A 24,287-nucleotide genomic window follows, 5' to 3' on the forward strand; every position below is an offset into this window, starting at 1 on the left:
GAGCCTTACCTCCTCTTCTTCGTTGTCAAGGGGGCTCCTATTATCCGCTCAAAAATGCCCCTTCCATGTGCCAGCCGGACTACTAGAAATATTCCGTTAGCAGGTCATATCTAACGGACATCCTTACCTATGCCACCGACGTTCCGCCTTCAATGCTTGAACGACAAGGTGGTCACCAACCAATCCTAATAGATGCCAATATTAATGGAGGCGTTCGTCCAGCCTGAACCTCGTGAACTCTCGTTTTCGGCCCGTGTTGTCAAGTTCCAGTGCCATAGTACGAATCTGGACGTGTACTTTGGCGATCTCCCTCTGGGTGGCCGGAAGCTGCTGCTTCACTAGGAAAATTACTATGTATAGTAATCTGGGAAGCCTCCTCTGAAGAAGTCGCGACATCAAAACGTGTTTGCCTTACTTGGACACGTCCAAGCGCATAAAGCGTCGGCTTTCTCCTTGTGCGGTAATATTTGCTGCTTTCCCAGTGGCGCGTTGCCCATACGCGGTAATTTCGCGTTCCCCACGGTCCGTCTGCGCTTGACTGCCACAACGTCGGTCGAAGCGTCTGCCAAAGCGCAAAGTGTAACGCCTAAGCGTCAACCCAAAGCGCACCCACAGGACCCATTAAAATGGGGACCCACAACGACGATGGGGAACCAGTGTCATCCGCTGGAAAGGATTCTATCGAGCCCGTCCCCCGCTGTCCCCCTCCCTGAGCAGCTTGCACGCTTGAGCGATCATGCCGAGACTGACTGGTACTATTGCTGTACGTGTCGCTCCACCCCCTTCCCGCTGGGTGTTTCTTACGCTCCTCCGGCAGAGCCCCAGACCTTCTGGCAGTGTTATACAGAAGAAGCGCAAGTGTCCTGACTGCGACTACACCACCGACCGGTCTTACGACCTCAAGCGTCACCAGGAGACGCATAAGCCGGACTCAGAGAGACAGTGAATAATTTTTGGGGGACGTCTGGATTCTCTTGTTGATAATTTTCGTCCCATCCAGATTTTATCGTTGCCATGTGCCCGGTTGCCAAAGTAAGACCGGACAGAAAAGCAACCTTAACGGTCACTTCGAGCGCGTACAGTGAGTTCATGTGCTCCTTTTGTCCTGACGCGTCTTAAACATTGTTCTAGTTCCGGTGTATACAGATATCCTTGCAACTTTTGCGACAGACTTTTTAACGACCGGAGCTCGAGGGACAAGCATGAGCGCAGGCATGCCCAGGATTTGGCTAGAAGACAACTGGAAGAGCAAGAGCGTCCTCGCAGGAATAGGCAGACAACGCGGCGTTCCTTCCTAGTCTCTCCAGACGACTCCGGACTGCAGTCCCCGCAGTTCTCACATTTCCCCGGCCATGTCTACCCCCCTCCCTCGATGTACGCCCCTCAAGCTACAGCACACCATGCCGCTCTGCCCGTCCACCCGGTCGTAGCTTCCAATGCCTTCTCGAACGATGCCTTCGAGATGAACATGGGCTTGTATAACTCGGGTGTATCGGTGTTCGGCGACTTTGATCCTACACTGCAGTCTTCGGGGCAAGTGTTCTCTGACCCTTTCTTCTCTTCGTTCTAAACTGCCTACGTCTGCAGAGGATTTTTTGGCTTTCATCATCAGAAATATGGGGATATACTCTTTGCAATGTCTGCGTTGTCTTGTCCTTGGTGTGCATCTTTATTCTTACAATATTAACCCCGTTCCATTTTATTGTGGTAATATGTACAAACCTGTAGAAGTAATAATATGAAATTGAATTCTCCCCTTCGATCCTTGCGCGAGTCATAATCTTCCTCTGAGACCTTTTATCGAAGGTATAACCACCGGCCAAAAGCATTCGAATCACTCCAAATGTGGCAAGACAGCGTTGCTGATCTAAAAATAGAGCGCCGGCCACTTATGCTGATCGCGACGGAGGTGGCGGATGGCCACAAGCGCTTTGGCCTTGTTCAGTACCGGACCCGTTTCACCGCCGCCATTGTCCTTATTCCACTTGCACTTCTACCACCACCACCATCGCAGCATTCAACTGGAATATCTGGCAATATGGACGTGTCCTGGCTCCCTCCACAAGGCCAAGCTGAAGTAAAAGTCGGCCCATCTCTGGGACGCTGGCTGAGAGCTAAGAGGGGAGAGAGTAATCCTCCGAGGAAGACCCCTGGTCGGAACTTCCATCTTATGCGATGTAAGTGGCGTTGCATCTTTCCTACAGTACGACTGTTTCATAGTCTGCTGCTTATTTCAAGACAACTTCAAGCCCGCGTCGGTAGACCCGATGGCGCCCGGCACTATCGAAACCAAGAAGGGAAATAAAGGCGCTAGCGTCTCCGTTGAGCGTGCTAGTACACAAGTGAGAACGATTGGTACTGGTCACTGTAGTGCATACTGAACCGTCGTGGTAGGCAGGCGATAATCATCTGTTCCAAGGGTCCGAAGAGCCGGCACAGGAATGGGATTGTGTTCTCATATATGATGAAGATCAAAACGTATGTTCAAGGGCGGATATACTCGTGTTGCGGGATCTCACAGTTGATGTAGAGCTGGACGTTGGAAAAGCTGGATACAAATATTACATTACAGTACGAACGACGTCTTACAGGCTCAGCCGGACGCTCGAACGCTTCTCGTGAGCCGCAATACCTGCCCCCTTGCCTTGATACTGATAATTTACGCTCTCAAGCTGCGGCCAGCACGCCTTCGCAAGCCTCTACCTCCAAGGAGCCTGTTCAGATATCGAGCCTTGACGAAGAAATAGAGCGAGAACTGCTCGGCACAGATGTCGATGCGGACGGTGAGGTCGAGGACGACATAGAGAAGGTCATCTCAGCTGCGGTAGAAGCCAGCGCCTCGAAACCACCGCCCAGGAAGGAAGAAGAAGAGGAAGAGGAGGAAGGGGAGATTCCCCTGTCCGCTCTACTGAGCGATCCCCCTCGGAAGGGTGTTCCACCCCCACCGAAGAAACCCGTTGTATCCGAGCCCTCTTCAGGAAGACTCCTTCCCTCCAAACCGCCAGCGCCAAAGGCCTCCACAGCCAAATCTACTGCTTCCAAACCCCCGCCGTCGAAACCCCCCGCTTCCAGACCACCAGAGCCAAAGCCCGCCTTATCCAATCCCACTCCGCCTGCTCCCACCGCATCTCACGCACCCTCCAAACCGACGCCCAGCCCTGCTAAAGGCAAGGGCAAGCGAGAACATCCCGTTGACTCTGCTCCATCTCGGACCAACGATCTCGAAGAAGAGGTTCTCGAATTCGGTGTGCCCGCCCGGCCCACGAAGCGGGCTAAGGCATCACCCACGGAAGGGCTCGCCCTTCCCACCTCCAAATCTGCTCCTGCTCCGATTTCCTTGGCACTGCCCTCTCCTTCCACAGCCCCCTCCTTACCCTCAGCACCGCCTGCTCCCGTCACCTCTAGTGTTATGCCAGAGTACTCGGACTCTGAAGAAGATAACGACGATGATTGGGAGCCGGTATCCGCTACACCCGTCCCCCCACCGGCCCCTGCTGAAGAGGAGGGTGGTGCAGAGGACGAGGGGAACGCTGAAGAGTTGTTCGACGACCTTCTGACCGCCGAGCTAGATGACGTACTGTCGAATAAGGACGACGACCTAGACTCGTTCGCAGCGGAGCTCGAGGAGGCGGCGGGCTCGCCTGCGAAAGTGCCCATGAGCTTGAATCAGCTCGCGGGCGGGGCGCCCCTGGATGACGACGACTACTCATCAACGGACGAGAGCGAGGACGATGATTGATTGAAGAATGCCTGCTATATTATTAGTGCTTACGGACTTGGCGCATTGTATTTTAGGACTGCTAGCACTGTACTATCATTGGACCAGTAGTGAATAATTATTCACTTCCCGTCCCTTTTGTGCACTGGGGACTTCGTGGCTACCCTATACCTTCGGCAATTTTTTTCTGTAATGATGGATATCTGCATATGCCATGTCCAAGTTTGTATATGGAACGGAGGAGTGGTCATCGCTCAGGATTTAAAACTGTCTTGCATGTCCAAGGTCTAAACGTGACAGAGCGTGACTGCTGCCCCGCCACAGCTCTATTGTGACACATGTGACATCTTGTTCACTTCCCGTCCCCTTACGCCGTACAACCTCTACACCCACTGGAAAAATCTGAGAAATTTACAGAGGGTGTAGAATGGTATCTGAACCATCCACACCAATTTTGGGGTACATACAATCAGAGGAAGATGACTTAACCAGTGAGCAGTTCAAATTATTCACTACTGGTCCAATGATAGTAATTTTGGCCGTTCTGGGCTTGTGTACTTCTCGATAAGATACCCCACGGACATCGAGTGATCCGTTTTCTCCCTCGGAGTATCGAGACTTGCAATTGTATTTGTTATTCACCTCGGCCTGGCCATGGGTATTCAAGCAAGCTCGAATTTGCTAAGGCTATAGTAAAGACAACACGACTCTCCGTAACGTTAACTAGCAGCAGGTAACCCCAAGACAGCAACAAGGACAAAGAACATTATACGGCCCAAGTACGAGGATATAGGCGGGCTTTGCCAAAAAGAAATGCGACGATGCATCAGTCCATCCTTGCGGAATAAGGCAGAGTACATTAAAAGGTCCATCGAGAGCAGCGAGAAGAGTCCGAGAGAGAGCGTCCGTATACGTACACAGGGTGGCGCCTCTCTGCGAAAGTAAACGACAGGTCCAACCGATCAGTTGGTGTACCCGTTCACGAAGGTGTGCCCGTCCGGCGAAGGCCCAGTGAAGTTGTTGCGGCTCCCAGGCGTCTCGTCCAACACGCCCGCGGCAGCGGCGGCGGTGCCCCCAACCGATGCGGACGCGGTCGCCTGTGCGGCGCTGGCGCTGGCCATGATCGAGCTCGCCTGCTCGGGCGTGATCGTCGACGTCGTCGTGCCGCTCGACGCGGTCGCGGTGGCCGACTCTGATGAGCCGGACTCGGAGCTGTTGGACGACCCGGACTCGGAGCCCGAAGAGGAAGACGATACTGCGAGCTGACCGAGCATCTGCGGCGTCGTGTCGATGAAGGCCATGGTGGGGCCCGCGACGACATTCACGGTGGCGCGCTCAACAACGTTGGCGAGCAGGGGCTGCGTATCGTTGGTGATGTAGACGGCGACGGGGCCGTTGATACCGCTCGGGACGACACAGCTGTCGAAGGGCAACGTGACGGAGAAGGACATGTCACCCGTGAGCATCTGGCAGCTCAATTTCTGTAATGGGGTGGATTAGCGGAGATGCATCACCGGGAACTCGGGAATAATCCTACGCTAGTATCGCTGGGGATGGCATCAGATTTGAACGTCAAGGCCGTGCCAGTCGTGACAGCACCTGTGTTCGTCACAGACAATGTGGGGTTCGCTGTGATTATCATTTCTCAGCGAATGCGGCGTATCAGATAACGAGGATCACGAACCCGCAACGCCAACATCACAGCCAGAGATGAACGGAGATGCGATGGCAAGCACTTCAGAGGGGGTGAATGCGAGATCGAATGCATTCGGAATGGCGGTACCGGTGCCGCTGAGGACGTTGAGGATCGTCTGGTGGCGGGCTTCGGTTGTCAAGATACTCCCTGCAGCGGTCAGAAGGCTCGCATCGTCCACCAAGTGCGCGGCACCGAGGTACGCTGCGACACCGACGTTCTCGACGACACGCGCGGTAGCAGCCATGGTCTTCACATCGGTCAATGCGCTCGAAAAGTCAAAGTTGCAGTTCGTGATGGGCTTGTCGCCAAGGTCGGTGATTTGCGACTATTGCGACCGACCGATGAGTCAATCTCCTGCGCTCAACGGCAGGGTGGCTAAAAACGCACCTGGAGTACCGTCGAGTGTGTCTTCTCGTCACCGGCAATAACGGAGAATTGTTGGATGGGCACTTGCGCTGCTGAGAAACCAGCAGCGTTAAAATCAGACTCTTGGAACTTTGACAGCGCCTGGGTATAGAATTGGGACTCTAGTTGTTCCAACACGTCGGCGAATTCTAGAAGCAACACCATGTCAGTTCTCCATGCTGCGGTATACCCAAGGAAGAGGGGTAAAACTCACTCAATACAAGGAGATCAGTCGCACTAGCCGCTCGTCTGCTCATTCTCATGGGAGCCGCCGAGACCAGGACGGGCGCCATAAGGGCAAGGATGGAGAAGGATGAAGAGAAGTACATTTCGTTTGTTGCTGCCGGAGATCAGGGCCTGCTGGAGAGTCAAAGGAGGGGAAGCGTCGCGTGAAAAGCGAAGGTTGTCCAGGGGCGCAGCCGGGCAGCCCAAATACAAAGAGCCTGCAACGGACTCAGCAAACAAAAAGCATGGAACTACGGAAAACATACCTTAGGCTTAAAAGAAAGAAAACGAAAGAGACGGGGAGGCCGGAGAGGGAAGGGTGAAGAAAAGGGAGCGCTGGATGCAGCCATGCCCTTAATAGCAGGCGCATGGTACCAAGGCACTGGATATGATCAGTTCGGGGACACCGGTTAGACTACATCTCTATGGTGATGCTTTCCTTTTCCGGGCTTTTAAGCGCTGTCATTGGCTGTAACTAGCCAAAGGAGAAGCAGACAGCAGATGTGATTCCCCGATTGCCCTGACCGCGAAATTCGACCTTTCGTCGTGGTTGCTATGGCTCGTACGTACACTATGCAAACGCGCCATCCATGCGCTGGCGTATTGACTTCGTAGCATTGCAATGGCACACCTTACATACGGTATGGGGGACTCGGAGATTGTACTATCTATCGCGTTTCCACAGCCACCAAAATCACGACAGCCTGATTCCGATCAATTCCTAAACCAGCCCTTGTGATCTGATAACTCGATCCCGGTGAGTATGTTACAGTACATATGTACGTGCTCAGTAAATAGAGCTCTTCGTCGCGGATTATTTCCCCTCTTCTCGGGGCACTATGGGAGTGCGCGGCGGAAGGATTACTGCGTGGAATTACATCAAGCCAATGGCCGCGAAGAAGGTTTCGAGAAGCCTCGGGGTATCGCCGCACCTGACGCTCGTCCACCAATCAAATGCTTTCTTTCCTACTGCCCATCATTGTCCACAGTGAACTGGCCCCTACTGGCCCTCTTTGGATTGGGCACAGGTACATACATCCTTACTGACGGTCAGTTTATAATGGAGGTAGCAAAACAGTACTATCCTTTCACCTCGACTAGAGACGGGCGCTGTACCATGGTAGCCAGATATAAGTAAAGCAGGCTAATCCTCATGCATGCCTGGGACGGTTCCACCAGACCCGGACGCCCACCATGTATTGACGGAACAGTTAGGCGACTCTCAAAGCCGCTCTTGACGGTACCGCCCAAGAGCTCAACGTAGAAACCCAACGAAACCGCCATTTAAATCCCCGACCTCATATTGCGCGGTACCGGACGTCCTGTCGGAGGACTACTCCGCGCGTTCCCACCCCACACTATCGAGATCTTCATAGACGAGCCAGATACACACCTCCAAGTTCATCACCCGGGAGAGAGCGCAGGAACTGCAATCATAGCAACAATGGTTGAATACCACCGGCGCATCATGGCAACCGCAGTGATTTTCACCAGTGTATTCGTAGATCCCTATAAAGCATCCCAACTCCCCTCAAAGACTTCCCCCGTCCAGCCATCTCTGCACCATAGCCAACGCCTCTGCTGGTCTATCATGCGGAACGTGAACACGAAAAGAAGGGAGTCAGCACCACTGTTTCGAGTGGTCGGAAAACAGGAAAAACACTCATCATATGCCCCGCCCCGCGGATCGTCGCGAATGTCAGCCTCCCCGCGCTCTTCGTCTCCCCCGCCTTTCGGCCATTTACCTCCCACTCCCTCCACTCCTCCCTTGCATACGCATCCTGGCCGCTCCACTCCAGCCTGTCCACCCACAGCTTGTTGCTGACCCAATTACACTGCCAGTCGTACGTCCCGGCGTATATCAGGACCCGTACACTCCGTTCGAGGAGGCCAGCCACGTAGTACTCCGTCGGGTGGGACCACTTGTCGCTGTGCGCGACGAAGAGGCGGCCGACGTCAGACGAGCAGGCGGAGAAGTTGTTGGGGGAGGAGACGCCGAGGAGGGATCGGGTGGCGGGGAGGTCGAGGTAGGCTTTGATCGCGCCGTTCTCGAGGTAGCAGAGGTCGTCGCCAATGCACATCTGCACGTCGTCAGATCTTGTGCTTATTACTGGGCAGGGTGTCGGTACGTACCTTTGATACGTCGTATACGTTACGGCCTTGAAAGCGTGTGATTAGTTGGCGGCGAAGGCTTCACACGTGAAGGAGGCACTCACCACTAGCCCAGTAATTGGTGCTTATCTCATTGTCGCAGAAATTCACTGCGGCGGCACAGTCGATCGAGTCAAAGTAATTACCACAATGTTTCTCGATACCCTTGGTACAACGAGGTAACTAGGAAATTGTTCGACGGACTCCGATGAATGGGGTGAAGCGGGAGCCACTCACGGCCATCTTCATGCGCACACATTTGCTAATCTGTTGGATCGGAACATCCAAAGCAGCCTTTCCGCACTCGATCTCATACCGGCCTTCATAAAGCCTACGAGGATCCCTGAGGTTTGGGTAGGCGTGGAGTAAGGACTATACGGACGTAGATATCCCAGTATTTCCGTTGCCAATAAGGACGCTCTTGAGGTTGATGGTCGGTCGGCCTTCAGCCACAGCAATCTGGTTCTGGTCGACGACTTCACTGGCAAATACGGGCAGGTACCGACCCTAGTAACAAGCCAGCCATCGAATGCACGGAGAGCACTTCATTACTGACGGGACTTACACCGTAGGATTCACCAGACATGTGGAAAGGCCGTCCCTTGAATTGGCTGAAAGTCTCGAAGAAGATAGAGATGAATGCGTGGACGTTCTTGGCCGCCTCTTCGGTCGTCTCGACCGTTTCACCGTGGTCGGCATACGAGAATCCAACGCCGACCCTGTATATTATGTTGCTTAGAGTCGCATTCAGTCCTGTCGTCCTTTGAAACATACGGCTGGTCTAGGAAGAATATGTTTGCCTTTTCGTTCCACGAGTAAGGGTTCCACACTGTGCCGTTTGAGGAGACGTTCTTCATGTCGATCTGGCATGGTCCTGGGATGTATTAGGATCAGGATTCGGGATGTCAATTCTATACGATCTCGAAGGGGGAGATACCTAATTCCATGAGTAATCCCATAGAAGAGGAGCAGCCAGGTCCTTCAGATAAATCACTTCTCCGTCATTTCAGCGTTCATTTGTTACGCAGATCCTTGCCCACCTCCGTTAATCCACATCATAACATCATCTAAGGGGGGATCAGTATCCCCAGCCTGCCATGAGGTTCTGCTAGCTCCTACCTTGATCGGGGTCGTGTCGACTCTCAAAGAAATAGAAGAAGAGGTGCTTTGCACCATAGTCGACATCCAAGTAGCCTGTATATACGCTGCGTATAGTCTTATGCCTTGGGCTCTCCGATGGAATGGCTAGATTCAGCTCACTTCACAGTTGGGTCGCAGAAGTTGGTCTTCTTCACCCGCACCTGGTGGTAGGGGAATCGAGGGTGACTCAAAACTGCGTAAGTCTCGGAAGACAATGCAGATAAATGGAGAGTCGACACGTTTGCCTCTACTCCCAAACCATTGGACGCGACGCCGCTGTCTACGAAACCAGCGGAAAACACGCGTTGGACACTGGCTAGAGCACAGTGCAGAAGCACAAGTACCAGAGCTTGCTCGAGCAGCATCTCTGAACGAGGGAGCAAGACAAAGCTGCTATTCTGACTTCAACATACACGTCTTATCACGGCAAGCACGCTCGATTGCTGCCGGCGCGATCGAACCCGAAGTTGTTTATAGACAGTTCCCACGCATACAGAACTCGAAAAATATCGTCTGCAGTTCGGCAGACGTTCAGAGCTGCAAGCGTTCGGGCCTCGGTCTATTTCTCTATTTCTTTGTGCTCCTGGTACCGGTGGTAACCTTCGCTATGTTGGTGTTATACGAGACCCCTCTTGGTTTCTGTCTGTTCAAGGTCACGGACACTGCTAAGATTACGAGTCCAGACCTATGGCAAGAGTTTGAGACGCCAGAGAAGGCTAACAAACTGTGAGCAAAGGAATTCTTCCCAGCTATCAGTCATTTTATTAACAAAATGCTACGTGCTATTGCGTGGACTGTTTACTGTGGAACCGCAGACTAAAATTAAAAGCTCTCCACCGCTTCACGACCACCGCGACTGCCGTGGAGGAAGTCACTGCCATCCAGGAGGGAAAGATCGGCAAGGGCCTCAAAAAGTTTCTGACCGAAGAGGTGGTTGAGAAGGGGAAGGGCAAGGAGTCTCTATATGTCATTGAAAGCAAGCTCGGTATGTCTGGCTCGCATGTCCGTGTCGCGGTAACGGACCGATATTCATGGACCCTCCCCATCGAATAGGGAGCTCAATAAAGAAGAAGCTCGGCATAACTGTCCACTCGGACAAGGACTCTCTTGACCTGTTCCGTGGTATAAGGAGTCAGATAGCTGCCTTGCTCGACGGATTGGACCCCAAGGATTTGGCTACCATGAGTTTGGGTCTCAGTCATTCGTTATCACGGTATGTACACTCACATTGCAGGGTTAGCAGGGTCACCTTGCGCTAAACCCTCCTCCCAGATTTAAGCTCAAGTTCTCGCCGGATAAGGTCGATACTATGGTTGTGCAAGCTATCGCGCTACTAGACGACCTGGACAAGGAAATCAATATCTATTCTATGCGCGTGAAGGTGAGTAGATGCATCTATATTTATGAAGATCCGTGCTGGAGCTAGTGCGTCTGCAGGAATGGTACGGCTGGCATTTCCCAGAACTCGTCAAGATCATCTCCGACAACCTTGCATACGCTAAGGTCGTCCGGGAAATGGGCTTCCGTACAAACGCCGCAACGACGAACTTCGCCCACATCCTACCTGAAGATCTGGAGGCAGCTGTGAAGGCAGCAGCGGAGATCTCCATGGGTACCGAGATCTCCGATTCGGATATCAACCACATACACTCGTTGTGCGACCAGGTCATCGCTATCACCGGTTACCGAACGCAGCTCGCCGAGTACTTGCGGAATCGCATGAACGCTATTGCACCGAACTTGACGGCCTTGGTGGGCGAGCTCGTCGGAGCGAGGTTAATCAGCCATGCTGGTAGCTTGTTGAACTTGGCGAAACACCCTGCGAGTACCGTCCAGATCCTTGGTGCTGAGAAGGCGCTTTTCCGAGCGCTGAAGACTAAGCATGATACACCGAAGTATGGTCTCATATACCATGTGGGGATACTCTCCTTGTCGACTGGTTTAAGAAGCTGATGAAACCCACTTCAGGCTTCGCTCATTGGCCAAGCACCGCCAAAACTCAAGGGCAAAGTAAGTGTGGGCACACTTCATGGAGGCACCAATCTGATGAGGGGATTCGTAGATGGCCCGTATGGTCGCCACGAAGGCAGCCTTGTCAATACGTGTCGATGCACTAACGGACACCGATGGCAAGTCAGAACCCGATGCACCCTCAATAGGTCTGGAGAACCGGGCAAAGCTGGAGTCGCGGTTACGCGCCCTGGAATATTCGGGCGACCTCGGCGGCGTGCGGCGGTTCAACGGGGAGGGCAAGAAGCAGGCGCGCTTCGAGATGACCGGCGAGACGAAGACGTACAACACCGCCGCGGATGCTGTCGACCTCGTTCCCACGCAGCGTGAGCCAGCAGACGTCGCGATGAAGGCGGCGTTGGACGTGAAGGAGGAGAAGCGGCGGGCGAAGGAGGAGAAGAAGGCGAAGAAGAAGGCGAAGGAGGATGCTATGGAGGTGGATGGCGAGGACAAGGAGGATAAGGAGAGCAAAAAGGAGAAGAAGCGGAAGCGGCGAGAGAGCGAGGCGAACGGTGCCCCTGCGGAGTCGAAGGTACGTGAACCGTTTCGTTTATACCCATGAATGTTGCTCATCAGGACTTCCTCAGGGTGAGGAAGAGACGGAAGCTGAGCGCAAGGCTCGCAAAAAGGCTAAGAAAGCCGAAAAGGCTGCTGCTGAGGCTGCCGCCGCTGCAGGGGAATCAGAAGAGTCATCTAAGAAAAAGAAGAAGAAGGAGAAGAAGGGCGAATAGTTTCCTGCGCCTGCTCTGTATCTTTGTTAGTGTACATCTACTATTGGCTATATAATCTGCTTTCCTTCCCCTTCGTTCCTCTTTGTACGTGACGGGAGACGCGTCCTCGTAATCAGGTGACCGTACAGTGTATGTCACTAAGAGTCGGCACCTCTGTGGCACCTTAATTAGGCCGCCATAGGCGGCGAGAAAAAAATTTGAAACATAAACCTGGCCAAAAGATGTGTAATCCTGCATTTTCATTTTTTTGGGTGCTTACGTAAGCATTCAAATATGGGGTCACCGAACCTAACCTCATTTATTTGAGAGCCCGCTGTGCCATGACCACTCAATATGGTTGTATGATACAGAAAATGAAGTCTCGGACGGAATTCCTGTGATAGGGAGCGTCCCATAGGTCCAAAGCAAGTAGTGTCTTCACCCTAACGCTAACCAACCACGTGGCTCGGCCCAGCTTGCCGTGATTACAAAGCTTCCCGTTATGGTTACTCCGCTACATCTCCGACCCAAATTCAAATATGAGAAGGGCCAGATTCTTAAAAGTGGGAATTTCGGGGAAATAATCAGATGGTTCGAAAGCTCTCGTGAAAAGGAATCGATTGGTATAGTTTTCAGGACCTAAAAGTCTTTTCTCACGACCGTGATAGGATCCGCGGCTCGCCTATTGCCGAGTTGTCGGTTTTGAGCGCCTCACACTGTAATGCCGTGGAGATTTCGCTCGCGCCCCCCTATGTAAGTGGTACGATCGACTTCACCATGGGAGCGCGTGTACGTACCTTGCTGTTCGTCAATATTTCTGCTGGAAGAGTCTGTCCCGGTGGTCGTCTTTATTGCCTTCCGTGAGCCAAGAATAAGTGGACCTTCTCAAGAACGTTGAGATTCAAGTAGTCCGGACTCTGAAAGGGGGAGCAATGTCAATGGAGAAGGCTCGGCCTATAATTGTGGTTACTGGGGCAAATAGGTATGATCCCATCAGCCTGAAGAGCTACATGTCGCTGAGTGGCCTTCTTGAAAAGTGGGATAGGCTATGGCATCTGCCAACGACTACTTTTCCAGCTTTCGCAAGCACATCCTCCAGATGCTCGGCCGCAATATCACTTGTCTTCCAAAGTCAAGCCGGTAGATGTCCAGGAACACGATCCTATATACCCATGTCCAGGCTTGACCTTGATCATGGCCTGTCGCAGCACGAAGAAAGCTGAAGAGGCTCGTACTAAACTGCTCAATCTGCTGGACGAAGAAATCGCGAGGCGGAAGAAAAGATCCAATTACGACGGCCATGCGGGGACTTTCAGGAGGAATCTGCGCCTAGAGATACAATACCTAGATTTGTCGAAGACGTCCAGCGTGCTCAAATTCGGAGATGAGATCTCTAAAAAGTATGTGACCCTTCCGCACTATGTCAATCCCGACATTACCAAACTCTCGTTGATCCCCGTCTTTCCAGTTATCCCTATGTTTCCCACTTAATCTGTAATGCGGGCGTCGTCAATCTTATTGGCATCGACTGGCCAGAGGCCATCAAGGAGGTGCTAACTCGACCGCTCACCGCTGTCACCGCACCAGCATTCTACAGGCAAGCGGTGGGCCAGCTGAGCGATGATGGCCTGGGGTGGGTCTGGCAGTGCAATGTCTTTGGACATTATGTCCTAGTGAGTGTTGGTGCTTGACCTCCCGAATTCAGTAAATTGACCCGCGACGTGTACGCAGTATCGGACACTCCAGAAACTACTCTCGTCCACGCCAGAGTCGTTGAGACCTGCGCGGGTGATCTGGACGTCATCTTTAGAGGGTCACCGCAGTTCCTTGGACCTGGATGATTACCAACTTCTGAAGACTGAGCATTCATACGAAGCATCCAAATATCAGACGGAATTGATCGCGACACATCTATCGCGTCAGACCGCGTCGAAGGGCAAAATAATGCATTTCGTATCCCATCCAGGCGTTGTCCATACCAACGTGTTCTCCGCTGCGCTAACGTGGTTCACCGATGCACTGAAAATTCTGGCCTTCTACTTCGTGAGTGATTCTTGTCGGTTTCTGTCGTATCACTGAACTGATCGCGCGTCAGGCCCGAATGCTTGGGTCGCCCAATCACCCTATCACTCCGCTCAAGGGGGCCATCTCCGCAGTCCATCTTTGCCTGGTTTCTCTCTCAGTGGTTCCGCTATACCTTGCCAACCTGAAGTCTACTCCTCAAGGAAATGGAGCTGCTAACGGCCTTGCAAATGGGATGAAGGCGGCGACATCTCCGAGCTGGCTTGATCCACCGGTGAAATTTGGGTCAGAAACGGACCGGTGGGGAAATCCTCGAATAGGCATACAGGAAATCAACAAGTGGCGGGACAACGAGCGCGACACTGCCCTGTTAGTGGAACGTTGCGAGAGGTTGTACAGAGGGCTGGTTGAAGCGGAGGGACGAACTTGGACTGACCCGGACGCATAGCATCATCATCGCGGACTTAGATACTTACACATATTCTACAGTCACATCAATAATGCGACGTACGTAAGAAAGAGCCTTTGGGGTACTCTCTCGTTTGTGTGATTGAAACAGCATAAAGGGGGTGCTGTCATGATCAAGCGTAGTAACCTGACTGGACTGTCCATGATTTGACAGTTGCCGAACCCCCTCCTTGCACGCTGATATTGCTCAACGGGGCGACGAAGGCCATTTGCACCCATCTGTGGCGGTTGGGTTAGCACTGCAATGCAGTATCATGTCGGTCAGGACACGCACGCTTCGACGGTCGCGTTATTGTACTGGCTTAACGGCTCTCCGAACCAGCCCACCTGCTTTCCAGCCTGCCAGACTCCCGTGCCTTGCAGTTGTGTCGTGGCTACAGTGATCGGCTGCGCGCCAAAATCGATGACAGTGGTAGCATTCGTCGTCAAGTTCCTCAGAGGGTACTCGGCGCCGTTACTGGCTCGCATGACCAGCGGCTGTCCATTCTGCAAGGTAAGCAAGGTGTCTGGACCGGTGATTTTCAGTATCGTTGACGGGGAGGACAGTGAAAGGGCCAGCGCGTATGTGTGATTCAAGCCGAGAGACCCGAGGGGGGTAATCAAAGACCCTCCGGAGAGGATGACCAGACCTGACGAAGTGAGGTTGACGGGACCCAATACATGCGCGTTGTATCCGTTTCCGCTCAGGTCCGTCAACCCTGATCTGGAGAAGTCGTATGATAAGACAGTTGGGCCCTTGCTAGCAACAAATCTGTTAAGATTCTGCCCCGGTGCGATATTCTCCAGGTATTCCCGGACCGAATCGTACGCTTCCATTTTTAAGCTGTTGGCGCCCCAGCTTAGAGCGCCGGCGACACTGGCGCACACGGAATTAGGCGCGAAGCAAGGCAATCACTATAGCATAAGCTACCTTATAAGAACCCTGGTCTCGTAGAATGCTTCCAGGTCCGTGCTAGCCCTGGGACCGTTATCGTTCCAAACAGGTGCGATGGCACCCCTAAGCAAGGGTGTCGTCGGCGAGGGATTGTACGGGATGTCAGTCCAGTTGAAGAGCGACGTGTTCCATGTGAGACCCGGAACTGGGGGATCGCCAAAGTCGAAGAAACGTGTTAAGTTAGTCGTCGGAGGATACGAGTCGCTCTAAAAGAGTTCTATAGGTTACTGGAACTTGATGTGGTACCACCACGTCTGTTGACTCACATATTTCAGAACCTAAAACATGGATCAGATATTCTGGGCTGGGAAACCAATCTGCGACACTGACTTCGTAAAACACCCAATCTTGTGAATTTATGACAGGGTAACCTTTTTGGATCAGGGCATACGGGTCAGTCGCGAACAGAGCCCTGGTCAACCATAAACAACATAGCCCATAATCGAGCCTCATAACGGAATAACACACCAATGTTGTATAATTACGTCCTTGTCAATACTAGTTGTATTGGATGGCTCATCCGTCCCCTATATCCCGGTCCGGTAGAACTTAGCGTGACGAGGGCCAATTGTATGAAACGTCGGAGATCTGGCGATACGTACCCAAGCTCTGATGTGCTTTCCACGTCCCTTGATCAAGGTGTTCAGGTCATTGACGAAGGTGATATACTCATCCGCGAGGTCCGAAGGGTATTCGTCTAGGCAATCAAGGTCACTCGTGAAGTTCCCGCGTAGGAGTGTCGAAGAATAACCACCCACCTGCTCCAATACATACCTCCTGCGTTTCAAACCACGGAAGGAACTCAGTCCATATATTCTCCACCATTTCCGTCACACCAGGGATAGACAGGTTGAGCAGCGTCTACGGATATGCGATGAGAAGACGGGCAATACGCCCTACTGTTCTGCCTCACCGGGTCAGTGTCGATGTACACCTGCTTCCCCATGCTATCCTGCCACTGACTCAAGGGCAGGGCGTGGCCTGGCGCCTCGATTTCCGGGATGACGGTCACCCCCCGGGCTGCGCAAGATGATTGGAAGGCGGCGAATGTCGCTTGATCGTAGGATTCATTTCTAGAGACATGACATGAGTTGCTGCAAAGTCAGCGACATGACTCTGTGACTCACTGGTGAGCTAGTCCTGAAAATGCTGGATTGTTCGACCACAAGCGAAACCGGGCATAGTATGACCGCCATTCTTCCGTGCTGTTATCAGGTTACCATTGGTTCGTTATATGGCGCTTATCAGAAGACGTACGCAGCCGGATACACGTTATCACTAAGATGGACATGGAACTCGTTGAGTTTGAAGAACGACAAGTAATGGCAGAATTCCGTGAGGTACTACAGAGAATTCTCAATACCATACAGTCCACTGCCGCGCGGAAAACAATACCTCGGCACTGTACCAGTGCCTAGCGGCGTCCAGCATATGGCCTCTGATTCCATAGTCGGGGCCGTCTACGATCTCGCCGGCAGGGAACCAGCCCCCATTCAAAGCAGCAGCTTGCAAGAGGGTTCTCGTGGCCCACCAAGCGCCTCTGGCGCCGGACCCTTCAATAGTGATCAGACTAGCGGAAGAAGAGACGCGATAGCCTTCGCCGGTGCTTGTTCCATCCAGCAGAGTAGTCGTATTGTGAGTAATTGTCAGAAAGATACCATAGTCAGGCGGTGATGTCCCGGCTTTCAGGGTTGGTTGGGAATTATATGCAGAAGCGAGGTCTTCGGCGAATAACGACGCGAATGCGTGCAAAGAGGGAGGAATAAGAGTCATGCCGTCCGCGTCCGAGTAATTTTGGTAGGCCGCGTCGACGACGATTGTGACGGGCGCAAACAAAGGAAACGGGGGTGCTGACGACAATGTCCATGACCGGGGTTGAGGCAGTACATTCAAGTTGTAGCATTTCGCAACGAGAGGGAGCACCAATAACGAGAGCAGCAGGGCAAACATGGCTGCTCGAAGAACCTCCAGTTGAGCTAGCCTCGAGTACTTGTACTCAGGGCAGGGTTCACTCAAGGTCATTCGAGAAGCAGGCGCTATCACCATCAGGCGCGATAGGACGCGAACCAAGCGATGGTCGTTATTTCGGGATTATCGCTACACGTGATGGTGCTTCTGCCGTTGGGACGAGACTGGTGAGCGGGGACACGTACGTACACAAAGTTTTCGAGTGGTATAGGTTGGCCAAATATCGCATAGCCAGGACAGCTATTTTACCCGTCCACGATCTCCGTTCAGCAAAACTTGGAGATTCATACGATGGATTCAGACGCGTGTAGCCTGGAATTCAGGCAACGTTCAATCCATGAGCCTCGGGAGGTAGCCAAAGTCGAAGGACGTCCGAAAGACACTGTTAAGTCGGAGGACGTTCGAAGTAAGTACGTCGAGCGCAGCAGTGGACGCTGTACCTGGCATGGCCGGCGGGAGGAACAGACGTCGATCTTGCGCCTCCCGTGGCTTCCACGTGCCGTCCGACAAATGGATCGGACTGCTTCAGCTCTTGCAAGTGACTTGACTCTAGCCCTACTCCAGCCCTCGCCATGCCCCGTCTGTGCGCTCTGTGCGCTACCCAGCGGCCCATTCTAAAGCGTCCAAAGACCGGCCAACAAATCTGCAAGACCTGCTTCTTCCATGTCTTCGAGACGGAAGTGCACAACACTATCGTGGAGGCGCAGCTCTTCCAGCCCGGGGACAGGGTGGCTATCGGCGCATCGGGCGGGAAAGGTATGTAAGTTTACTGTCAGACGTGAAGTTGGATGGGAATATGGATGACCGACGCAGATTCGACTGTGCTTGCACATGTGATGAAAACGCTGAATGATAGGTATAATTATGGGCTGGAGCTGTTCCTGCTCTCGATCGACGAGGGGATAACTGGCTACCGAGACGACTCGCTCGAGGTACGGGCTTTGGTTCCGCTGAACCGTGTGCATTTCTTTTCAACTCAACCTACTACCCCCTTGTGACAGACAGTCAAGCAAAACCAGAAGGAATACAATCTGCCGCTCAAGATCCTATCGTACAACGAGCTGTATGGCTGGACAATGGACTCGATTGTGGAGGCAGTAGGTCGGAAGAATAACTGCACGTTCTGCGGTGTATTCCGTCGCCAGGCACTCGACCGCGGTGCTGCCATGTTGGGTGTAGACCATATCGTAACTGGGCATAACGCGGACGACGTTGCGGAGACTGTGTTGATGAACAGTGAGTATTCCATTATCTCCTGAGTGGGATTGTAGAAATTCATATATGTTTCGTCAGTTATGCGTGGAGACATCGCGAGACTGGGCCGCTGTACGGCCATCTGTACGAAGGGAGAGGACACCATCAAAAGGTCGAAGCCATTCAAATACACTTATGAGAAGGAGATCGTCATGTAAGCACATATACGTCGCAACATATCCACCAGCCTGACCCAGATTAACCAGGTACGCCTACTTCAAGCACCTCACGTACTTCTCCACAGAATGTATTTACTCCCCGGACGCGTACCGCGGCCACGCGCGGTCATTCCTCAAACTTCTCGAGGCAGCGCGACCCAGTGCGATCATCGACATTATATACTCCGGTGAGGCGTGTGAGGTTAGTGAGGAGGCTACCAAGGAGCTCAAGGAGCGGAGTACGTGTCGATATATTATTCTTTGGATTCTGACTGAACGAGTATCGATGAATAGAGACATGCAAGAGGTGCGGGTACATGTCCTCCAATGACTTGTGTAAGGCGTGCACATTGCTTGAAGGACTAGAAAGAGGGATGGCTAGTGCTGGGATCGTCAGTATCCATTTTTCTCATTAATGACACTTCCCTGACATAGCCTTTCAGACGGATCGAGGAAGGAAGCAGTTGGAGGCTTCAGGGCCTGCTCCAGACGGCCTGCGCACAATCCCCTTCTTCCAGATGAATGCCCAGTCCCCTTCCCAGTCAGCCCCAGATGATGGTCGGGATTCCGCCCCACCGATGCCAGCGGTGGTTGGGGTCGAGGCAGGTTGAGTTCAGATACTCAACCATTCAGATTTCATTCTGGGATTCTGAGGGCGCCGTTCATCTCGGTCATGATAGGGCCGCTGGAGCTCATGTATCATTAATTTGGGTTTGCTGTATCATTCAATAGTCCCCTCATTCCTTAGAAGAGTGTATCTATTAGCGGGTGATGATCATGGATAATGCATCCAATGGAATATGCACCGTACTACATTCTTCAATTAGACAGTTTGTACGGCCGTAACGTAGGCCTGGGTCCTTGCTGGGTCCGGTTACTTGTCGGGCGCCTCTGCATGTGAATGCGACTAAGAGCCAATCAGGTTGCGTTGAATCAGCGGCTTTGATCCGCGGCCAATGTCCGTTACCCCGCACTCAAGCTCATGCTCGGGCAACGTCCGGTCTACAACTTCAGACCGCCATGAGCGCCCCCAAAACCCTCAAGACGTTCACGCTCGAGGACGTCGCAAAGGTACGTGCTTTAGTCCTTGTAGTGGCTGAGTTTTATCTGATACCAGCTTGGGGCGTTAGCATAACAAGGAGGGGGATCTAGTGCGTAACGCGTAGTTCTAACCGTAGCGCTGGTGTATCTGACGGTGCTGCAGTGGATTGTCATTGATTCCAAAGTCTACGATGTATCCCGGTTCGCGGACCTTCACCCGGGAGGGGCGTCCGTATTCTACGTACCCGCCGTCGGTGAGCCCTCTGCTTGTCCCTCCCACAGCCCAACCTACCACCACCCTTCCGTCTCACAGCTGGCCAAGACGCCACGCAAGTCTTCTTCGGCCTCCACCGACATGAAGTGCTCCTCCGCCCCCAATACGCGCGCCTGCAAATCGGCACGATAGCCGGCCAGGAGGAGACGATCAAGCCGCTCGCGGCGGGCGAGACGTCCCAGGTCCCGTACGCCGAGCCCACCTGGCTGTCGAACGGGTTCCACAGCCCGTACTATACGGACAGCCATAGACGGTTCCAGCGGGAGGTGCGTAAGTTCTTCGTGGAGGTGGTGCAGCCGGACGCGCTCCGGTGCGAGGAGAATGGGAAGAGGATTAGCCAGGAGGTCGTGGATAAACTTGCGTGAGTCGTCTTCAGATCGACAACGAGTCTCATTGCTGATGGGAAAGCGGGTAGGGAGACAAATATCATTGCCATGCGCCTTGGCCCCGGGAAGCACTTACAAGGCCGGACATTGATGGGAGGAATCGTCAAAGCAGAGGAATTCGATTACTTCCACGAGGTAATGCTAGCTGCAGTCATCTCCTGGTGCCACTTTTAAAGCATCCAACGTTTTCCTGCTCAGTTGATCATAAACCTGGAAGTCGGTCGCCTGGGTACGCGAGGTTATGTCGACGGGTTATTGGCAGGCATTGTCATCGGTCTCCCGCCCGTCCTAAACTACGGGTCGCCGGAGCTGCAGGCAGCTGTGGTGCCCGACGTGCTTGCTGGGAAGAAATTTGTCGCGCTGGCAATTAGTGAGGCCTTTGCTGGGAGTGATGTTGCTGGGCTCCAGACGACGGCGGAGAAGGACGGTGATCATTGGGTAATCTCGGGGACCAAAAAGTTAGTGGAGGTTCCTCGATACGTTGCCGCCGACTGACGACGAGTTACAGGTGGATCACGAACGGTACCTTCGCGGATTACTTCACGACAGGATGTAGAACTGAGGTAGACGAAACTCATTGTCGGGATGCCATCATACTGATGCGTCGCGTTATGCAGGGCGGTTTCACTGTCATTCTCATCCCACGAGGCGAAGGTGTCTCCACAAAGGGTATTAAGACATCCTACTCCTCTGCAGCCGGAACAGCATATGTCACCTTCGACCGCGTCCGCGTGCCAATCGGTAACACACTGGGCAAGGTCGGCGGCGGCCTCGGGGTCATCCTGAGCAACTTCAACCACGAGCGGTGGATGGTGACCACGACGAGCGTCGGCGCGCAGCGCATGATCCTCGAGGAGTGTCTGAAGTCCGTATTATTTATTATTCATTATGCACCACCTGCCCTCGGAACTCGGGGCTGATCGTGAATAATCTATCTAGATGGTCGAACCAGCGGATGGTATTCGGCAAACCCCTGGTCTCGCAGGCGGTCATCCGGGCGAAGCTCGCGAACATCATAGCCCGCGTGGAGGGGTGCCAGAACTGGCTCGAGTCCGTTACCCACCAGATGAACAACGTGTGTATACTACCCACTCCGCTTCCCAGATTCCTGCATGTTGAGTCAACGGGCGCCCACAGATGTCGTACGCGCAGCAGGCCGATAAGCTAGCCGGGCCCATTGGGCTTCTCAAACAGTACGTGCAGAGGCCCCAAGGGAAGTGCGAAGGTTAATATCCGGATGTCTGGACAGGTTCGTATCGCGCACTGGCCGTGAGACGGCCGAGGATGCCACGCAGATATTCGGCGGCCGGGGGATTACGGTGGGTGGGATGGGCAAGTACATTGAAAACGTAAGTGTCCCCCAGACGCGTGCTTTCGGTGGTATTGACGTTGTTGTGTGGTACACAGTACCATCGCACGTCGCCGTACGATGCGATCCTGGCTGGTGCGGAGGACGTACTCGGAGACCTGGGCGTGAGACAGGCGATTAAAAAGATGCCGAAGAATGCGAGGTTGTAGGAGTGCTTGAGGCAGTAGAACGTTGACGGTTGCGGTGCTGTATCTATTGCTTGCTTAAATGGATCTGGATTCTAAGCTGTAGCCTGTCCGTTCGCGGTTGATATTGCTATGGACCCATTAAATGTGATTCAGGATATTGTCGGTCGAACGCGGCGCAACTAGATACGTGTGTCGAATCGCTGCCCATGAGACACCGGTAGTCAACCGGGCGAGCGCCGACGAGGATGTGGCTGAACCGTCGGAAATCGAGAAGAAGAAGGTATAGCTGCAACGTTGTATTAGCCATTCTCTGCACTCAGCCTCCGTGGGTGGTCCGGTGGGTGGCCGAAAGAGGTAAAGAGCATACTGAATATGGGATCGCTGGCCGCATCAGCGCCCCCGAGCCCGAGTCGCCCGAGAACTGACCGACAGTTCGCCTCGTGCTCACCCATAAACTTGCCTTTTCGAGCTTGAAACCGTCGGACAACCGTCGGAAAACCTTGTCGAAGATACCTTCTCGATTTCCGACGGTTCAGCCACATCCTCGTCGGCGCTCGCCCGGTGAAGTGACGGCGGTTTTCACCATTGGAAATTGGTTATATTGTGGTCATTCTCGTTCGTTGGTCTGTCAGTACTATAGCAAACGCAGAACGGAAGTCATGGAATAGTATGGAGAAATGACGCATTAACTGCCATTCTGAAGATTACAGCGATATACTTTTTCCTACCGAGGCTAAGATATACAACATAAGATATACTTGGAAGGTTGTCTATGAGAGAACGCGGTCGTAGTGCACAGCCGGTATTAGTATTAGCTCGCTCTCCTGGCTTCCCGCTTTGTAGCAGTAGTCCGTAATAGCCATGCAAGGTTCTCATAGACGACAAAGGTGACGCACGTCCCGGGCAAGACGCGGACGAGGTTCGTCCCTAGTCCGCGATAGAAGCCTTTGACACCCTCTTCCCGGAATGTACGAGATATGCAGGCGGGTATCGTTGGATATAGGTGAGCTGTAGCGTTATTCTAGAGAGGAATTAGTAGGCTCCCAGATACTGAGGACCGGATGTCTACTCGCCTGTATTCGAGACCGCACAACCTGATAGGGATACGTTGCGGTCAGGGCAAAGAGCTTGCTGGCACCAGACATGATCGTATAAGCTGTGTTGGACTAGATAACGATGTCACACATCATCAATGCACCCTCGTGCAAAGAGCTTACTAGTTTGTCATCTGCGGCCGTGTATTCTCTTCCAGACTTCACGAAGCTTGCACGTTTCCTCTCGAAACCCCACTGCTTCATCTTCTCATATGCCATGAACTGCAGGGCCCCATTGCCTACGCCGACAAGGGCGAGAGTTGTCCCGCGCCACAGGCCTTTCCAGCCTTCCGTCTGCACGATGGAGGTCAACCCATCTGGAAATTACTTGCTCAGCAGCAAACCCACTGCTTATGACACCAGTACTCACGCCATAGACCCCGGTAGGCCATAGGAGAGTCTGCCCGCGTCGTGAACATACGAACTTTCACCACCCATATAGGATTAGTCATGACTGCGGTTACAGCGCCTGCACGGTACCATCAGCAAAGCCATGGAGGAAATGCGGAGAAATTGCGAACTCGCTTCCGCAGAGCATAGGAGGTATTGTCCTGCAGACATCTGGTAATTGACGTCGTCTCCAGCGGTCCTTTTCTTCAGCATATTATAACTTGGGCCGCGTTAAGACTATTGCAGCGTAAGATATGGATGGTGTAGCTCACAAGAGGAAATAAAACCCCCAGCTTGACGCGTTCCCAGCAATGTTCGTTCCGACGCCTCTGTATAAACCCCTCCACCCCTGCGTTTCCTTGATTTCTTTCAACGAGAACCAGATTGCCCGTCCGAGGCCTCCCTTCGGAGAAGTTCTTGCGACTTGGTACTTGACCTTTAGGAGATCCAGCGGTTGCATACATAGCACCGCGACGGTACCTGCGCCGATGCCAGCCGCTGCATGGTCCAAGGCTGTTGTCGGAAAGAAACTGGGACCAGTCTGAGCCATGCAAGCTCACGTCGGACGGAGGCAATGGAATTTGAAGTTGCCGCCGTCCATCGACGTAAGAGCGCGCGTGCGGGACCCGGATCACCCCCTCCCAGGAGGCGGGGCAGCAGTTTCCCAACGTTTGGGAATGTCGCGACCTTCGAGGTCGGAAGAGCCTAGGCCCAGCACAGATTCGCTGAGTTTACACGCGTTTTGC

General features: G+C 53.2%; 10 protein-coding genes across 10 annotated transcripts; 6 read left to right on the forward strand and 4 right to left on the reverse strand.

The window, feature by feature from the left end:
- Positions 1 to 736: 736 nt before the first annotated feature.
- Positions 737 to 1,570, forward strand: GLOTRDRAFT_125963 (uncharacterized protein; the record flags this gene model as incomplete). Its single annotated transcript, XM_007864395.1, has 4 exons — positions 737 to 763; positions 818 to 942; positions 1,001 to 1,081; positions 1,132 to 1,570. The coding sequence occupies 4 exons, from the start codon at positions 737 to 739 to the stop codon at positions 1,568 to 1,570; spliced, it is 672 nt and encodes a 223-aa protein (XP_007862586.1).
- A 321-nt stretch (positions 1,571 to 1,891) lies between these two features.
- On the forward strand, positions 1,892 to 3,822 carry GLOTRDRAFT_136482 (uncharacterized protein; the record flags this gene model as incomplete). The annotated part of the gene is made up of 5 exons (XM_007864396.1): positions 1,892 to 2,177; positions 2,239 to 2,342; positions 2,395 to 2,478; positions 2,531 to 2,618; positions 2,673 to 3,822. 5 exons carry the CDS (start codon positions 1,892 to 1,894, stop codon positions 3,737 to 3,739), a joined length of 1,629 nt encoding a protein of 542 aa, XP_007862587.1. The 3' UTR covers positions 3,740 to 3,822.
- Positions 3,823 to 4,680: 858 nt separating this feature from the next.
- On the reverse strand, positions 4,681 to 6,366 carry GLOTRDRAFT_71293 (uncharacterized protein; the record flags this gene model as incomplete). The annotated part of the gene is made up of 7 exons (XM_007864397.1): positions 6,311 to 6,366; positions 6,034 to 6,262; positions 5,802 to 5,968; positions 5,403 to 5,739; positions 5,256 to 5,347; positions 4,975 to 5,199; positions 4,681 to 4,908 (listed from the first exon to the last, which is right to left on the reverse strand). The coding sequence occupies exons 2-7, from the start codon at positions 6,146 to 6,148 to the stop codon at positions 4,681 to 4,683; spliced, it is 1,164 nt and encodes a 387-aa protein (XP_007862588.1). The 5' UTR covers positions 6,149 to 6,262; positions 6,311 to 6,366.
- Positions 6,367 to 7,575: 1,209 nt separating this feature from the next.
- GLOTRDRAFT_114292 (peptidase S10, serine carboxypeptidase) lies at positions 7,576 to 9,766 on the reverse strand (the record flags this gene model as incomplete). The annotated part of the gene is made up of 12 exons (XM_007864398.1): positions 9,456 to 9,766; positions 9,315 to 9,400; positions 9,236 to 9,262; positions 9,133 to 9,174; positions 8,970 to 9,069; positions 8,761 to 8,914; positions 8,578 to 8,702; positions 8,433 to 8,526; positions 8,261 to 8,378; positions 8,178 to 8,203; positions 7,708 to 8,125; positions 7,576 to 7,625 (listed from the first exon to the last, which is right to left on the reverse strand). The coding sequence occupies exons 1-12, from the start codon at positions 9,698 to 9,700 to the stop codon at positions 7,576 to 7,578; spliced, it is 1,485 nt and encodes a 494-aa protein (XP_007862589.1). The 5' UTR covers positions 9,701 to 9,766.
- Positions 9,767 to 9,856: 90 nt separating this feature from the next.
- GLOTRDRAFT_71297 (Nop domain-containing protein) lies at positions 9,857 to 12,137 on the forward strand. Its single transcript, XM_007864399.1, has 8 exons — positions 9,857 to 10,061; positions 10,151 to 10,320; positions 10,389 to 10,548; positions 10,608 to 10,716; positions 10,773 to 11,249; positions 11,304 to 11,345; positions 11,398 to 11,877; positions 11,933 to 12,137. The coding sequence occupies exons 1-8, from the start codon at positions 9,943 to 9,945 to the stop codon at positions 12,074 to 12,076; spliced, it is 1,701 nt and encodes a 566-aa protein (XP_007862590.1). The 5' UTR covers positions 9,857 to 9,942; the 3' UTR covers positions 12,077 to 12,137.
- An 850-nt stretch (positions 12,138 to 12,987) lies between these two features.
- GLOTRDRAFT_103653 (uncharacterized protein) lies at positions 12,988 to 14,525 on the forward strand (the record flags this gene model as incomplete). The annotated part of the gene is made up of 6 exons (XM_007864400.1): positions 12,988 to 13,037; positions 13,093 to 13,455; positions 13,524 to 13,728; positions 13,802 to 14,098; positions 14,151 to 14,266; positions 14,336 to 14,525. The coding sequence occupies 6 exons, from the start codon at positions 12,988 to 12,990 to the stop codon at positions 14,523 to 14,525; spliced, it is 1,221 nt and encodes a 406-aa protein (XP_007862591.1).
- A 322-nt stretch (positions 14,526 to 14,847) lies between these two features.
- GLOTRDRAFT_91195 (glycoside hydrolase) lies at positions 14,848 to 17,429 on the reverse strand (the record flags this gene model as incomplete). Its single annotated transcript, XM_007864401.1, has 12 exons — positions 14,848 to 14,919; positions 14,954 to 15,401; positions 15,456 to 15,685; positions 15,746 to 15,757; positions 15,810 to 15,891; positions 15,948 to 16,006; positions 16,082 to 16,176; positions 16,238 to 16,340; positions 16,393 to 16,552; positions 16,607 to 16,684; positions 16,737 to 16,822; positions 16,875 to 17,429. 12 exons carry the CDS (start codon positions 17,427 to 17,429, stop codon positions 14,848 to 14,850), a joined length of 1,980 nt encoding a protein of 659 aa, XP_007862592.1.
- Positions 17,430 to 18,019: 590 nt separating this feature from the next.
- On the forward strand, positions 18,020 to 19,586 carry GLOTRDRAFT_71306 (cytoplasmic tRNA 2-thiolation protein 1; the record flags this gene model as incomplete). Its single annotated transcript, XM_007864402.1, has 7 exons — positions 18,020 to 18,203; positions 18,261 to 18,379; positions 18,449 to 18,683; positions 18,741 to 18,855; positions 18,908 to 19,098; positions 19,154 to 19,251; positions 19,303 to 19,586. 7 exons carry the CDS (start codon positions 18,020 to 18,022, stop codon positions 19,468 to 19,470), a joined length of 1,110 nt encoding a protein of 369 aa, XP_007862593.1. The 3' UTR covers positions 19,471 to 19,586.
- A 278-nt stretch (positions 19,587 to 19,864) lies between these two features.
- GLOTRDRAFT_136489 (peroxisomal acyl-CoA-dehydrogenase) lies at positions 19,865 to 22,220 on the forward strand. Its single transcript, XM_007864403.1, has 12 exons — positions 19,865 to 19,930; positions 19,990 to 20,010; positions 20,064 to 20,154; positions 20,214 to 20,535; positions 20,590 to 20,695; positions 20,759 to 21,018; positions 21,069 to 21,123; positions 21,178 to 21,425; positions 21,500 to 21,635; positions 21,698 to 21,753; positions 21,810 to 21,909; positions 21,968 to 22,220. The coding sequence occupies exons 1-12, from the start codon at positions 19,880 to 19,882 to the stop codon at positions 22,076 to 22,078; spliced, it is 1,557 nt and encodes a 518-aa protein (XP_007862594.1). The 5' UTR covers positions 19,865 to 19,879; the 3' UTR covers positions 22,079 to 22,220.
- Positions 22,221 to 22,705: 485 nt separating this feature from the next.
- On the reverse strand, positions 22,706 to 24,089 carry GLOTRDRAFT_55883 (mitochondrial carrier). Its single transcript, XM_007863724.1, has 6 exons — positions 23,814 to 24,089; positions 23,673 to 23,761; positions 23,522 to 23,620; positions 23,275 to 23,468; positions 23,131 to 23,223; positions 22,706 to 23,078 (listed from the first exon to the last, which is right to left on the reverse strand). The coding sequence occupies exons 1-6, from the start codon at positions 23,999 to 24,001 to the stop codon at positions 22,869 to 22,871; spliced, it is 873 nt and encodes a 290-aa protein (XP_007861915.1). The 5' UTR covers positions 24,002 to 24,089; the 3' UTR covers positions 22,706 to 22,868.
- Positions 24,090 to 24,287: the final 198 nt, after the last annotated feature.

This window comes from Gloeophyllum trabeum (genome assembly GCF_000344685.1).
Source record: "Gloeophyllum trabeum ATCC 11539 unplaced genomic scaffold GLOTRscaffold_00002, whole genome shotgun sequence".
In the NCBI taxonomy this organism is placed as follows: Eukaryota; Fungi; Basidiomycota; class Agaricomycetes; order Gloeophyllales; family Gloeophyllaceae; genus Gloeophyllum; species Gloeophyllum trabeum.

What these genes read in the sequence shown, in the direction of transcription:
- GLOTRDRAFT_71297 (XM_007864399.1), top strand. Translation starts at nt 9,943, where the DNA reads ATGTTGGTGTTATACGAGACCCCTCTTGGTTTCTGTCTGTTCAAGGTC. An exon ending in TGTCATTGAAAGCAAGCTCG is followed by an intron (nt 10,321 to 10,388) that starts GTATGTCTGGCT and finishes CCCATCGAATAG; the next exon opens with GGAGCTCAATAAAGAAGAAG. An exon ending in CGCCAAAACTCAAGGGCAAA is followed by an intron (nt 11,346 to 11,397) that starts GTAAGTGTGGGC and finishes GGGGATTCGTAG; the next exon opens with ATGGCCCGTATGGTCGCCAC.
- GLOTRDRAFT_136489 (XM_007864403.1), top strand. Translation starts at nt 19,880, where the DNA reads ATGAGCGCCCCCAAAACCCTCAAGACGTTCACGCTCGAGGACGTCGCA. An exon ending in ATAACAAGGAGGGGGATCTA is followed by an intron (nt 20,011 to 20,063) that starts GTGCGTAACGCG and finishes ACGGTGCTGCAG; the next exon opens with TGGATTGTCATTGATTCCAA. An exon ending in GAGGTCGTGGATAAACTTGC is followed by an intron (nt 20,536 to 20,589) that starts GTGAGTCGTCTT and finishes GAAAGCGGGTAG; the next exon opens with GGAGACAAATATCATTGCCA.
- GLOTRDRAFT_55883 (XM_007863724.1), bottom strand. Translation starts at nt 24,001, where the DNA reads ATGCAACCGCTGGATCTCCTAAAGGTCAAGTACCAAGTCGCAAGAACT. An exon ending in GGCCTACCGGGGTCTATGGC is followed by an intron (nt 23,469 to 23,521) that starts GTGAGTACTGGT and finishes AGTAATTTCCAG; the next exon opens with ATGGGTTGACCTCCATCGTG. An exon ending in TTGTGCGGTCTCGAATACAG is followed by an intron (nt 23,079 to 23,130) that starts GCGAGTAGACAT and finishes ATTCCTCTCTAG; the next exon opens with AATAACGCTACAGCTCACCT.